General features: G+C 40.3%; 1 protein-coding gene across 1 annotated transcript; it reads left to right on the top strand.

Moving 5' to 3' along the window:
- The first annotated feature begins 3,620 nt into the window (after nt 1-3,620).
- LOC139456076 (uncharacterized) lies at nt 3,621-12,306 on the top strand. Its single transcript, XM_071237584.1, has 6 exons — nt 3,621-3,878; nt 7,097-7,243; nt 7,887-7,955; nt 9,557-9,751; nt 10,057-10,197; nt 11,105-12,306. The coding sequence occupies exons 1-6, from the start codon at nt 3,711-3,713 to the stop codon at nt 11,300-11,302; spliced, it is 918 nt and encodes a 305-aa protein (XP_071093685.1). The 5' UTR covers nt 3,621-3,710; the 3' UTR covers nt 11,303-12,306.
- The last annotated feature ends 2,434 nt before the right edge of the window (nt 12,307-14,740 follow it).

A 14,740-nucleotide genomic window follows, 5' to 3' on the forward strand; every position in this document is an offset into this window, starting at 1 on the left:
TTTAATTAGGGTGAAATGCTGCATTTTGAGAGAGTCCGATGACATTCGTGGTCTCCCAGGTACCCGCAGGGTTTAACTTATCTCCATCCGCCATGTAGAGTTACCAGCCCTTGGTATAGTTTCAATTTTCGCGATATCACGAGATTTCGTCACTCTCCGTCCCGGTAAAGCCAGCCAGACCGGAGTATTTCCTGACACGACACAAGGCAAGTGATTGTCTGAACAGACGACAAGGTTTCTACATTATTAATACGGCTTGAAAAGATATTACAACCCTTGATTAACACCTTAATTCAATGTAAAGCTTTAAGCCAAGGTGTCCCTGCATGAAGTAAATGCAATCCATGGTACAGTTATAACAAGAGACAAAATCTTTTAACACCATCCTATAGGCATATAGTCTTTGGCACACATTGTTGGGCACATTAGTCTTTTGGCACATCCCTCGGGTCTTTGAATGTCGTGTATCTAATGTTAGCTGTGAACACACGGAATATACATTCGGGTAGCATGTAGTTCATTGAACCTGGCTACACAAACAATCCGGTGTATGGATTGGATATATGTTATTGGAAAATGTTGGTAGCCTGATATTCGAAAAACGGTGCGTCAAAAAGCATCCATTGTTGATTTGCAATGTCTTAAACGGCATTGTTTTCACACTTGTTCAAAAATGTCATGGAAAAAACAGAAAGCAAAATGCACGTGCAAGTTATGGCATTCGTAACTCGTGGTAGTGGTTATAAAAAGGCAAGCATAAGCCAATAATTTGTCATTCAACTGTCAACATTTTTCAAATTCGAAAATGCCGAGACTCAGCGCTGACAGATATAAACAACAAACACACAATGTGGCTTCCACTTGGCACACGCCGAGGCATTTACTCTGCATTAAAATTTCCTCTTTTTTTCTTTTTCTTTTTTTTACGAACACCAGTAGCGCCACAAGCCTTGATCCATATGATTTCAGAACCACGCCAGTCACCGACACTGTAACATCTTACTGTAAGATACATGCATGTACCAGGTACCATCCATGCTTTGTGGTTCAGAACCATACTCGTCACTGTGACGACATTTGTCTTGCAGCAAGACTGCCAACACCTGACAACAGACAATGTTCATAACCATAACGCACGGGACATAAAAATAAACAGACCGCACTGTGACGGCGACACCACAGGAGAGATTGAACTTCCCGGGTTTTACAGTTCCTATATATACCCCTCACGGTTGCGCCCTCTACCGTGAATAGCCTCCCTTTATATCTGGCTTTACCTTCAAGAGAAATCAATTTCAGTCTAACTCACTCTGTTCAACCGAATGAAATTTCATTTCCACTGCAGACCGTCCGAGAACCGGTCGACCAAGAGTTACCACCCCTGCACATTCGACTGTACCACGTACGTCATCGCGATGCCACATCTACGGAGGCTGCAGGACGCATCCCTGGTTTGAGGAGGATTTCGGACCAGACTGTCAGGAACCAACAGCAAATCGCTACATGAATCAAATTGTTCAGCCTCACCTTCTTCCAATGATTGACCGCCAGAGGGAGCTGTTTCAGCGATGAATTTTACTTTACTTTTCAGTGTTTAAACAACATTTTATCAATATCGATATGCCAAATTAGATGAATGTTGAAACAATGTTAAAAAAAATGTTGAAAACAATGTCAAATTTCAGCATTTCTTCAAATATCGAAAGGCCGATGTTGAAATAATGTTGAGACAATGTTTCAACGTATCAACCTCAGGTGAATCAAATATTTCAACATTGAAACACAGCATTTGGTTGCTGGGTTTTGAAGTAAAAAAAGTAGAATGATGATGTATAAGTCTGAATACCACGTTGAAGTTTGGGGTATCCTGAAATTATATAGGCGCATCACCTCGCAAATTATAACATTTGCATTCGAAGTGAAAACGTGAGATCTCGTATTTATATATCTTCACGTTGTTAGGTCGGACATGCTCAGAATGGTTCTGGTGTAGGCTTAACTGCCATGTTTCAAGCTGCTTCAGGATGACCAACATGTTATGCCTAAATCTCTGTTTATGAACTATTTTAACAACCCCACCACCTACATGGGTGTGTTCAGGGTGGCGGGCGCCCGGCCTGCTGAACACATGGTTGGTTCGGTCTGCTCCGAATTTTAATGTTTTTGTTTGTTTGTTTGTTGTTTAACACACTCAGCAATATTCCAGCTGTATATTCCTCTGTTCATTCAAACTCATCGCTGGAGGTTCCGGGTAAGAATGGATCTGAGCAATCTTTTTACTCGGGAGAGGAGACTCAGTGAATTGGGTGGTCAGACTCGAGGACTCTGGGGATTGGGTGGTCAGACCCGAGGACTATGTGCATTGGTAGGTCAGACTCGAGGACTTGTCTGTCATCGTACACCGATGGTTGGTTGGTTGGTTTGTTGGTTTGTTGTTTTACGCCGCACTCAGCAATATTCCAGCTATATGACGGCGGTCTGTAAATAATCGAGTCTGGACAAGACAATTCAGCGATTGATATCATGAGCATCGATCCAGGCAATTGGGATCGATGTCATGCACCAACCAAGTCAGCGAGCCTGACAACCCGATCCAGTTAGTCGCCTTTTACGACAAGCATAGTCGCCTTTTACGACAAGACCACGTGACTTTAGTTTATAAACAAATGTTTCCTCTTTTATAAAAACTGTGAAAATCCGATTAAGATCTGGTCTTCAGCAACCCTTCTTGTTGTAATAGGTGACTAACGGGATCGGATGGCCAGGTTCTCTGACTTGGTTGTTGCATGTCATCGTATCCTAACTGTGTAGATCGATGCTCATGATGTCAATCACTAGATTGTATGGTCCAAATATATTATTTACAGGCCGTCGTCATTCAGCTGAGTGCGGTGTTACACAACAAACAAACACTCCAACAAACATGTATAGTCTGGTTGGGGTGGATGAGGATTTTAAGAGCTGTTTTTTTCACGGCCGCACGTACATGCAAGATTCCTCATAAAATGGTATGTTTGTTTGTTGTTTGGCGTCGTACTCGGCAGTATTCCAACTGTATGACGGCAGGTATAATGACAATATCCTGATAACAATATTAAACCAAGCTAGCATGTCACTAACTGTTTTTAAATAACTGATTATCAAAACAGGTAGACGTTTAGAACAATGTGTTAATCCAGTCTAATCGGCGAATGTGTCTCCTTCAAATGAAACACCCTAATAAAACATATGACGCAATATCAAAAGCATCTGTCATGTCAACTCGGAACCAAGTGAAATGGGATGGTGGTATGTTCAAAGAAATAGTAAAAAATATCGTGACTGATATTTTACAAGCAATATTTTAAACTGCTAATGCAGGTTCTAGCATCTGCACTAAACTCCAGTTAAAATAACTTATCTTCAAACCAAGAAACATCATATTGCTCAAAGCTTTTGCAAACGTGTAATTAAATAAGACAGATTGTGTAGATGTAGAAATATGTTTAAATCTATTTGAAATGAGCAGCCGAATGACAGAAAAAACAGTTTCCCCCAAACAATTATTTATTCCTAGTGGTTGTTTTTTTTCTTGATACAAGTTAGCTCCCCTTGTTTACAGAGAGGGCGCTGTAACTTCCCGCTTGCATTCAAACGACTTGCCATTGTTTACGTTTGTCGTATCATCATACGCTTTTTTTTAAAAACAATCAGCTTCATTAACAATCACGATGTCTATGTCAATATACGACTATGTTCGTTTAGCCGCCCTGATTGTCATTGTCATAGTTTTGGCAACCCAGAAGGCGAAAACATTTATTCTTGTCGACGCAGTTCTCACTGTAACTAGTGGAGTACTGGCAATCTGGGGATTTTCACCATTGACGTACGAATCTGAGGTGAGTATTTTGTTCAGTCAGGCGTCACCCGATAAAGTTTGATAATCAATCACCTGTAAAGTCTATTAGCTATTTGTGGAATTCTTCTGAATAAAAGGCGCAGACCAGTGCATCGTAGGCCTATTCCATATTTAATCAGAGTGAAAGTTGAAACGAAAACACTCTCCTGGCCAATCCCAGGCTGTGCAATAAAACGTAGGCCTATAAGATACATGTCAATTTGATTATCACGATTATAAAGATGAGATTAGCCTCTACTGTTCAAGCCCATAGTAATATTATTCCAAAATTCAGCTGTCATTTCCCCGTTTTTTCATTACATGTACGTAGATCTCAATCAATATCACTGATGTCCTCGTGACATCATTACATACATTGGAGAATATGTTTGGCACTATTTTCATTCAAGGATCCAAGGGCTAAAGATAGAGTTGTGGGTAACCTAACCTAACTCTACCAAAATTAACCTTAGGGATTGTAAATGTATGTACATAATATGTAATTATGTATATGTAATTAAAGGGGCACTGATCTAACGCAATTCCCTGGGACTGGTTGTTGCCTTTGTTATTGTTTTTTCCCAGTGAGTACCCGGATGTATCGCAAAAATCTAGACTAGTTCGCGACCTCTGCTGCGCCATTCGTAAGCGCATTAGTCACTTTTATGGGTAGTAATAAGGGCGTATGGTCTCATTGATCAACAAAATGAAATACAGTTTTCGAGATAATAAGGAAATGTAGGTATCTTTGTGGGTAGCATCGGTAATCGTTATGAAGTTTTGATAATTCACTTGCTTGGTAATTTTGCGATTTTCGTTTACACTATTTTGACTTGCAAAACAAAGTAAATATTTCACCTGAGCATTGCTTTTTTTATAGTGTGTATATTGTTTTACTGTCAAATGTGTAGCAAATTTATTAAACGTCTAAATATTCAGTTATTTTACAAAGTGACTGAAAAACATTTCAATCTGTATTATTATGATAACGAATTCCAAACATTTTGATATTTAATGTCATCACCAAGAGACTGAAAATGTTACGTTGAAAAGTACATTTCTATGTTGTTTGGCCTCTAATCCTACATAGTAATCTGTTGTGATATTTGTAGGCCCTTTTGATCGTCTTAATCAATCTGGACAGATTTTTTAGTCAAAATGATTGAAATATTTAAACATTTTATAAATTGCCTGAGATAATCACATTTTACAAATTGAAGGTAATATATACACGCTTACATAGGAAAAGACCTGTAAAAACAACGTCTATCGCACATTGAAGAATTTCCCAACCAAGACAAATCGGTTCAAATGAAGGAAAACAAACTGCAAATATCATAATTACAACCTACCAAATTTATGTGTATAAATATTAGGCAGCTTCCTTGTTCGAGGAATGTATCCGTGAATTTCCACACAAAGGAACAATATCCCACTCGTCTGCAGCTGTACAAAGAAACTTATTCGAGATCACGTGTCTCAGTAACAATCAAATATTTTAAAAGATATATACTTGGATTGTTTCAGGTGTTTTTACATAGGTGTCAAGTCTCAATGGTCGGCTGAGAAAGCCCACGTGACAACTATTTTCATAACGTCCACGGTTCCTAGTGATAGATAACAATGATCAACCAATCAGCGTACTATCAGTTAACCCTTTAAACAAAGTATGTTGTTTTTACATCGGCACTTCACGCCATGATATGAGTGTATTCCCTTTGTTTTAGTAAACCTAGACATGTAAACACTCACTCTTGACATATCCACTGTGCAAGATAACAGTGATTAATCAATCAACGTATTTTCTGTTAATCCTTTGATGACAAAAAAAAAAGGAAATCAACTGATCATTCATCTCTTGCTGGGCTGCCACGTGCATATTACATAACACACATTTCACCTCACTTCAAACCTGGATTTAGATTGAATAATTACCCAAGACACAATAAATGCCAAATGGGCACCTTTGTCAGGTAATCTAAGTGGTGCTACCACTAATTGTACCTGTAATAAATTCATTAACTGAGCATCAAGTGAATGACGACAAATACACAAGTGTAGGGTTATACGAGAAAACGTGAATGACAACAAGGGAGTAGTAATCGTATTATCGACGCAAGCCGAAATCCGAAAATGCTTTCACTGCATGGATACTTTTTTTTAGTATTAAACTATAACCATCTTGGGTATTTCCAAATGACGACATCCGATGAGCTCTGCTGTTCTTTTTGTCTGTTTGTTTAGGCTGAAGAAATTAATTAACATGCGCCCTTTGTCGAAATCTTTATAGATCACAGTTAACCAATCAGTGTTTATGCAAAAATGCGTAAAAACAAATATTGCCTCCAGCCTCCAAGTTTATTTAGCTGTCCTTGCAGACGGTAGCCCAGTCTCTGGTCACCCTCAGTAGCATTGCGTATCATCCGGGTACTCACGGGAAAAAAAACAATAACAAAGGCAACAACCAGTCCGGGGAATTGCGTTAGATCAGTACCCCTTCAACTTGAGATATACCTAGTTTTTATCATGTTTATGATGCTATTGGGTGGGGACAGATTGTGTAATTGCACCCATACATTCATCAGCATTATAAATTGAAAAGTCATCTCAGTTGCTTAGAATGATTAGTACTGTTGTGGTTTAGTATACTGAGACTGGGTAGCCAGGTATTGTTGAACACAGCATGCAAAACAACTCATATTTCTCAGTGTCTGAATGATAGGACTTTTGCAGAGATTATTTCTTCTGTAATGTGTATCCACGTCTGAATTGTCACCACAAATGTGTCTGTTGAAGGGAAACAACAGTCTCACCCTCAGTCATCTATCCAGCGCTGTTCTAATATTCTGCGAAATCACCAGATACCAATTAGTGCCAGCGACAAAAAACTGGACTTCGGTCCAACGTTGGAGGACCTTGTTGACAGCGAGGGGAATGCCATTGGATCCTCGCATTTGATTGGATGATGCTTACAATGATAGTGGGGTAGCCTTTTGGTTAAAGCTTTCCCTCGTCATGTCGAGGACCCTTGTCGATTCATGACGTCACGTGGGTACAATGTGTGAAGCCTATTTCGGGTGCCCCAAGCCGTGCTATTGCTAAAGCCAAACTCACTCACTACTATGGCCTTTCACCATGCAAATTCACCTGCATGTGTAAATGTCATCATTGATATATCTGTTAATATATGCACTGTCACCATGAATGTGTCTGTTTCAGTCAACTGTGGCCTATAATGGCCTTCACGTCCTCCTGTTTCAAACTTTCATGTGCGCCGGTGTCATGCCAGCTTTGTTCTACTTATTCTTTGCCCGCTCTGCCAAAGACGACGATGCAGCACAAGGCCTTCTTGCCACCCGTACTCTCGTGAGTAGCTCAATTTTCATGTTATTTACGGTTGTTTGTTTGATGGTTTTACTTATCACATAATCATATACTTTATGATCATACCACAACATCTATGTGGACCCGTGAAGATCCAGGGTAGAATAGGTCTTCAGCAAGCTGTGCTTGCCGTAAAAAAACGTGTATGCTTGTCGTAAGATGCGACTAACGTAATCGGGTGGTCAGACTCCATGACTTGATTGATGCATGTCATCATATCCTAAATGCGTGGATCAATGCTCATGATGTCAATCACTGGTTTTTCTGGTCCAAATTGGTCATATAGCGGGACTATTGCTGAGTGCAGCGTTAAACAAAGAAAACAAATATCTGTCATGTTTTTAAACCTAGATCCAAGAATTGACAGTGATTGTAAAGTTAAGCATGAAAGTCACCAGATGGTCAAAGGGTCATTGTTTTCACCTTCATATTCAGTGTTTACGGGGTCCCTAGATTCCAAAACTGTAGTTCCTTGGGAGCCCCCTGTAATTTGAAACACAGTCAGTGCGTCCTCTAGTGTTCAGTGTGTATCAAGGATCCCAGGAGCGTATATATACTATTGAACACTGTTTGTGTTGTTGTGATTGTGATCATGTTGTTGATTCTGGACACTTCTCGTTTTCAGACAATCGGTCTGTGTACGTTCATCATGGCCCTCAACCAGTGGAGACACCCCAAGATCTTCAAGGACACAGTAAGTACATATGCACTAGGGAAGTGTTGGATATGGGTGGCTGTTGGGTAGAGTGATTTTATCAGAATCTCAGAAAAATATACAATCCATTTACTGCTTACTCGTTTTTCTCAACACGTTTTTAACTCATACTTTACCCAGTGAATACCCAGTGACTACACAACCACACTGACTACACAACCACACTGTCTACACAACCACACTGTCTACACAACCACCCTGACTACACAACCACACTGTCTACACAACCACACTGACTACACAACCACACTGTCTACACAACCACACTGACAACACAACCACACTGACTACACCACACTGACAACACAACCACACTGACTACACAACCACACTGACAGCACAACCACACTGTCTACACAACCGCACTGACTACACAACCGCACTGTTTACACAACCACACTGACTACACAACCGCACTGTCTACACAACCACACTGTCTACACAACTATACTGTCTACACAACCACACTGACTACACAACCACACTGTCTACACAACCATACTGACTACACAACCACACTGTCTACACAACCACACTGACAACACAACCACACTGACTACACAACCACACTGACAGCACAACCACACTGTCTACACAACCGCACTGTCTACACAACCACACTTACTACACAACTATACTGTCTACACAACCACACTGTCTACACAACCACACTGACAACACAACCACACTGACTACACAACCACACTGACAGCACAACCACACTTACTACACAACTATACTGTCTACACAACCACACTGTCTACACAACCACACTGACAACACAACCACACTGACTACACAACCACACTGACAGCACAACCACACTGTCTACACAACCGCACTGACTACACAACCGCACTGTCTACACAACCACACTGACTACACAACCGCACTGTCTACACAACCACACTGTCTACACAACTATACTGTCTACACAACCACACTGACTACACAACCACACTGTCTACACAACCATACTGACTACACAACCACACTGTCTACACAACCACACTGACAACACAACCACACTGACTACACAACCACACTGACAGCACAACCACACTGTCTACACAACCGCACTGACTACACAACCGCACTGTCTACACAACCACACTGACTACACAACCGCACTGTCTACACAACCACACTGTCTACACAACTATACTGTCTACACAACCACACTGACTACACAACCACACTGTCTACACAACCATACTGACTACACAACCACACTGACTACACAACCGCACTGTCTACACAACTATACTGTCTACACAACCACACTGTCTACACAACTATACTGTCTACACAACCACACAGACTACACAACCGCACTGTCTACACAACTATACTGTCTACACAACCACACTGACAGCACAACCACACTGACAACATAACCACACAGTTTACACAACCACACTGACAGCACAACCACACTGACAACATAACCACACAGTTTACACAACCACACTGGCAGCACAACCACACTGACAACATAACCACACTGTCTACACAACCACACTGGCAGCACAACCACACTGACAACATAACCACACTGGCTAAGCCATCTTTTGTTGCAGCATGTTTCCGTCCGACTGTCATCATCTGTGCTTTGGTTCTGTCTGGCGGCGTTTGCTCTGTATCGGAGCGGCATCACTCCCCCACGACGTGGCCGCATCTCCGCCATCAACCTGTACATCAAGATCGACATCGTCATTGCAGCCCTGTATGGCTCCTTTGACCTTCTGTTTGCACGCTTCGCTGGCAGTTTATTGGTGAGTACAATTATAATAACAATAAGTACTTTTGTTATTCACAAAATCCCTTTCACTCGGTTGCAGTGGCACAAAGAGTGTCATGGATCATACTTGTAAACAAATAAATATTTGTTTTGAAAGGTGAAAGAGGATCAAGTTTGAGGGTAAAGTTTGAGTTGTAGACACATGTAGTCTCCAAAAATATTTACCTTTGACAGAAACAAACAACTACATATAATTTGAGCAGGAGCCTTCATATTGTTATATAGAGTAAAGAGATGTAGGTTAACATGACCTCATTAACGTATGATCTCATTGTCCAGTCCGGACGCTTCGACCTCCTCCACGAGCACATACTGACCCTTGAGGGTGCAGCGAATCTATCCACTGCTGTGTTGGGAGTCTACGCCCTCGGTGTCCGCAACATCGCTGAGAGGAAGGGCTATCTGTGCTGTCGCCTCACCGTAAGTATGTCCCTGTTACCAAGGGATGATAATCTTCCGCGGATCCACGAATTTTAGTGAACACACATTTGTTAAATTCTAATGAACCCCCTATAAACATCCCCAAATTATGGACCTCGCTCCATTGAAAAGATAATTGAAAAGAAATATTCATTCTCATCCCTGGTTACCATGGTTACACCCTGATCAGTTTGAAGTAGTACACTTCATAGATCTCTATTCACGCTAAGCGGTCGTATGTGTATCGTGTCCTTCATGAAAAAAGGTAACACATGATATACATGATTTCATGATGATATGTCCGATAAGGGTAAAGGGGTCACATCGCCTGTTATGGTGTCTTTACTCACTCACTTTAATATTGCTGAGTGTGGCGTTAAACAACAAACAAACAAACCTGTGTCATATTTTTGGGCTGAAGTGTGTATATGTTTTGTGTGTGCTAGGGCTGCAACGAATACACTTAGACGCAAATATGATTCGTATCACGTATATAGGGTAACAAATACAAAAATTAATTCACGAATACAATAACAAGTCAGCAGTTGATGTATCATTTATTATATTCAGTGAAACAATAACAACATAAATTCTTTGACATGGTTTATCCATTATTAATATACATTTATATACTGCACTTATCCAGGCACTAGTATCGGCTAAAATGCGACAATGACCAGTGTCCACAATACTGTCAAATTAAGTATTATAAAAGTGTTGTTTTTGAAAGAAGTCTATGCATATATGTTCTTATGGATGTTATTAGGTACAGGGTATGTAAATGCACATGGCATATTCACAAATATTCGATTCTAGTCGCCACGAGTAACAGATTCAATTAATGAATGGATACGGTTTGATTCAGCCCTAGTGTGTTCCTATGTATAAGGTTGATGTTGTTCTGCAGGTCCTGCTGCTGAGTGCCTGCTGCCTGGCCTGCGGACTGTACAACAAGAAGCTGTCCCTGACTGGCTCAGACATGGCCGTGTTTGCATCAGGCTTCATCCCGGTCATCCCAGCGGTCACTGGCCTCGTGCTGACCGGGGACAAGAGGATCTTCACCTCATCTACCTCAGCTGGCTACAACCTTCGCAGGCGGGACTAACATACCAGCATACCTGACGTACATCCTTGCCCTGATCCTGTTGTAGCTCCTACACTTCGTCATCCACTAATGATAGTTGTAGTTCTAAGATGGCTTTATGCAAAGGGGCTCTGGTGACACTGGATTGTGGTTTCTAGATTCCTGATTCTCTGCAGTGTAAAACCATTTCTGGTTTGGTGTGGTATCACAAGACTTGGTCCTCAGCTCATGTAAAACATCCCCACCGTTTTTTGTTGTATAGGACAGGATGTGGCCTCAAGACATGATGGCTCCCCATTCACCAGGGTTAATGAACTGCTGCAGTTGCTGTCTACTTCATCATGACAGGGGAAACAAACAAGGAACTGCCTCTAGATCTTGTCTTTTACTTGATTTGGCCTATACTTATTAGTATTAATTAATTTTAATATTCTATATAACTTTTTAATGTGAAATTTACACAATATACAGCTTTTCCATTGGAAGAAGGGTCGGTCACATGATCGCAAAACTGGCATTCATAAGCGTATAAATGACACAATATGACTTCATTGTTTTTCACGAAACTATATTCTTGAAATGACATAAACACTGACAGAGTGTTTCCACACTCCTGGGGTAGCCCTGAGAATTCCCAAGCACAAATACATACAGAAGGGATGTTTCTGATCATTTAGACCAAATAGTCTTGGACCCAGAGTTTTAGCAGTGTTTTTTGAGTGTTTGAATGCATGATAGTTCACAAATATCTTTCCTACGACCCATCCTAGCGAGGGAAATGAAGAAATGCACATCCACACTAATGTGGTATCGACTCGATGCGTGTCCAGGCAGACGAATACAGTCTACAGCAATCTGTGAATTACGTTAATATTTAGTTAACGTATCTTGACAATCACCTTTCAGTGATTGGCCAATTGATCAGTGATGACTAACACTTGTAACTGCCCCAGGCTCATCAACAATTGGAGAAATCCCTCCGGTCACGTTCATTTTGTCGGCCATTTTGACGTCAATGTAAATGACTTGTACTGTCATTGTGACTGACTTACTGAGGTAGTTCTTAACAGACCTTTTGCATCTAATGATATTACTTGAAGACATTTGTTGTAAACAAACCACAAGAGATGTGGTAGAACAGTGTGAGCATACATACGCTCATCATGCTCATGTCACTTCTCCTTTTGAGGAACTACTTCATTCTGCGATACAGATGGCTGTTATATGGCTGTCAGTGTAAACTTGAAGTCACATGTACTAAAGAAAATTTGTTTAGAACTTCATCATTCGAGGTAGAAAATAGGGATATAAAAACATTGTACGAATTGATATTCACTTTGTGTGAGTTCCCAGTTTGACCCTCACTGTAAGGTTCATACTCTAATGAACTCACACAAAGTGAAAGTCCAGTCTTCCATTAATTCTAGTATTGATTTCAAGGACTGCCATTTACCCCACATTTACTTTGAGTGTCGGAGTAGAAATATGTCATCTGGTGAGACCTGTCTGAAACGTCCATGGTCTGCTACGTTTTACTACGTACTACGATTTAAGACCAAGACTGCCACACCAACATCACTACACTCAGGTTCAGATACAGATACAGCAGATTGATGCTCAGTACATCAATAACTGGACTGTCTGGTCCAGACTCGATTATTTACAGAGTGCTGTCATATAGCTGGAATATCACTGAGTGCAGCGGAAAACAACCAACCAGATACAGATAGGATGTGACTTTGTTTATAATGGATAGTATATGGATAGTACATTTGAATAAGCCAGTTCAACAATCCCAAGGTGTTGTTTTATAGTTGTTCCAGGTCGCACTGTTACCGTATCAACAGTGGAGATCATCCTCACGATGTAGTTGTGCCATGTCACCGACCCGGCTGTAGTCACTTTGTGTAGCTGTCATGTTGTTTTAACTGTGTTTTGATGTATGAAGTTTTGCAGAGTTTTACAAATACTTGTTTTGTTCACAACCATTAATGAAAAATTGGTTGAAATCATTCTCTGTGCACATGGTATAGAGAACCATGTCAGATCGTACTCATTTCCTCATGGCAATGTTGTTTTGTTTCTTTGCCATGGTAACTATATGGTTACTGCAGAGTTTTGTAATTGGCATTTGTTGTTAGTTGTCGGAAACAGAATCTCAAACAAAACATCATTGGGAACAATGTGTGTATATGCTACCCAGCTGGACTCTATTTTGTTATCAACCCCTTCGTCGTCATCATAATCATCATCATCATCATAGTCATCATCATCATCATCGTAGCAATATGTTTTTACACTTTGCTTCTTAGTTAAGTTTTTAACAATGTTCATCACCTCTCCTAATTGTTAGTTTTTAAAGACTGCTTTAGTGTTTTACAGTAAAACTGAGTCTCAAATATAACTTCATGGATAATTTTCGCTGTACACAGGGTACCCTGGATCACATGTATCATCATCATCATCATCATCATCATGGCAATGTGTTTGTACTCTTTGTCTCTTTACATTGTAATTGCATAGTTTTGTTTGTTACTTTTTTGTTAAGCTTGTTCCCATGATTTCACGTAATTACTGAACGTTAACAACAGGAGGCACAACAAACATCAGACAAATGGAGGTGTGTTTGGTGCTCATTACCTCCCCACTCCCAAAAGAAATTAAAGTTGTTACCAAAACTCAAACAAAATGATATTCAAAATAAGCATATTACAGTTGGTAGTTTTCTGTATTGAAGGGTATGTTCGTTTCATGTAACAAAAAGTGTGATGAAATATGCAGCAGTGTTGGGATAAGCATTCTCATACAAGAGTTGTCTCCCTTTTACAACAAAACGCACACGATTCCAAAGAAGATTAACATACATCATAACAATGTATTCTAAATTGTTGGTTAAATTGGCCTCTCACTCTTGCAATCTCCCTGTCGTATACCTGTTAACCACTGACAGACCAGAGTAGTATTTAGTTTCATGTGTGTGCTGCATGTGTTATTTATAGTCGTCAATATTTTGTAACAATTGTAGAGCAGGGTGTTGATCTGACCACTCACTACGTCAGTCGACGTTCAGCGGATGCTGTCTGGCAATTCCTTTACGGTTATATACAAACAGAATATAACTTTTTCTGGCATTGATCAACCAACATCTACTCGGAGGCTGAAATTCTGCCCTATGTCATGTCAGTGAACATAACACAATTTGAATGAAGAAGTCCCAAGTCACTTTGTTATTGTTCTTACTAATGTTCTGACTTTGCAGAGGGGACATGTATTTCTCTGATACCAGGACCATGAGGAAGAGACTAGTGCTTACCAGTTATTGCAATGAATGCAATGTTATCATAATTTTGATTTTAAGAATACAAGAAAATTTTTAAAATCCCAATTCTTACTTTATTCTAAATTAGCTTGCCAAAGGTACTCCGATAAATCCTAGATTTATAGAAAGTAGATAGCAAT

Source organism: Haliotis cracherodii, unplaced genomic scaffold (genome assembly GCF_022045235.1).
Source record: "Haliotis cracherodii isolate W230 unplaced genomic scaffold, xgHalCrac1.p SCAF_11, whole genome shotgun sequence".
NCBI lineage: Eukaryota > Metazoa > Mollusca > Gastropoda > Lepetellida > Haliotidae > Haliotis > Haliotis cracherodii.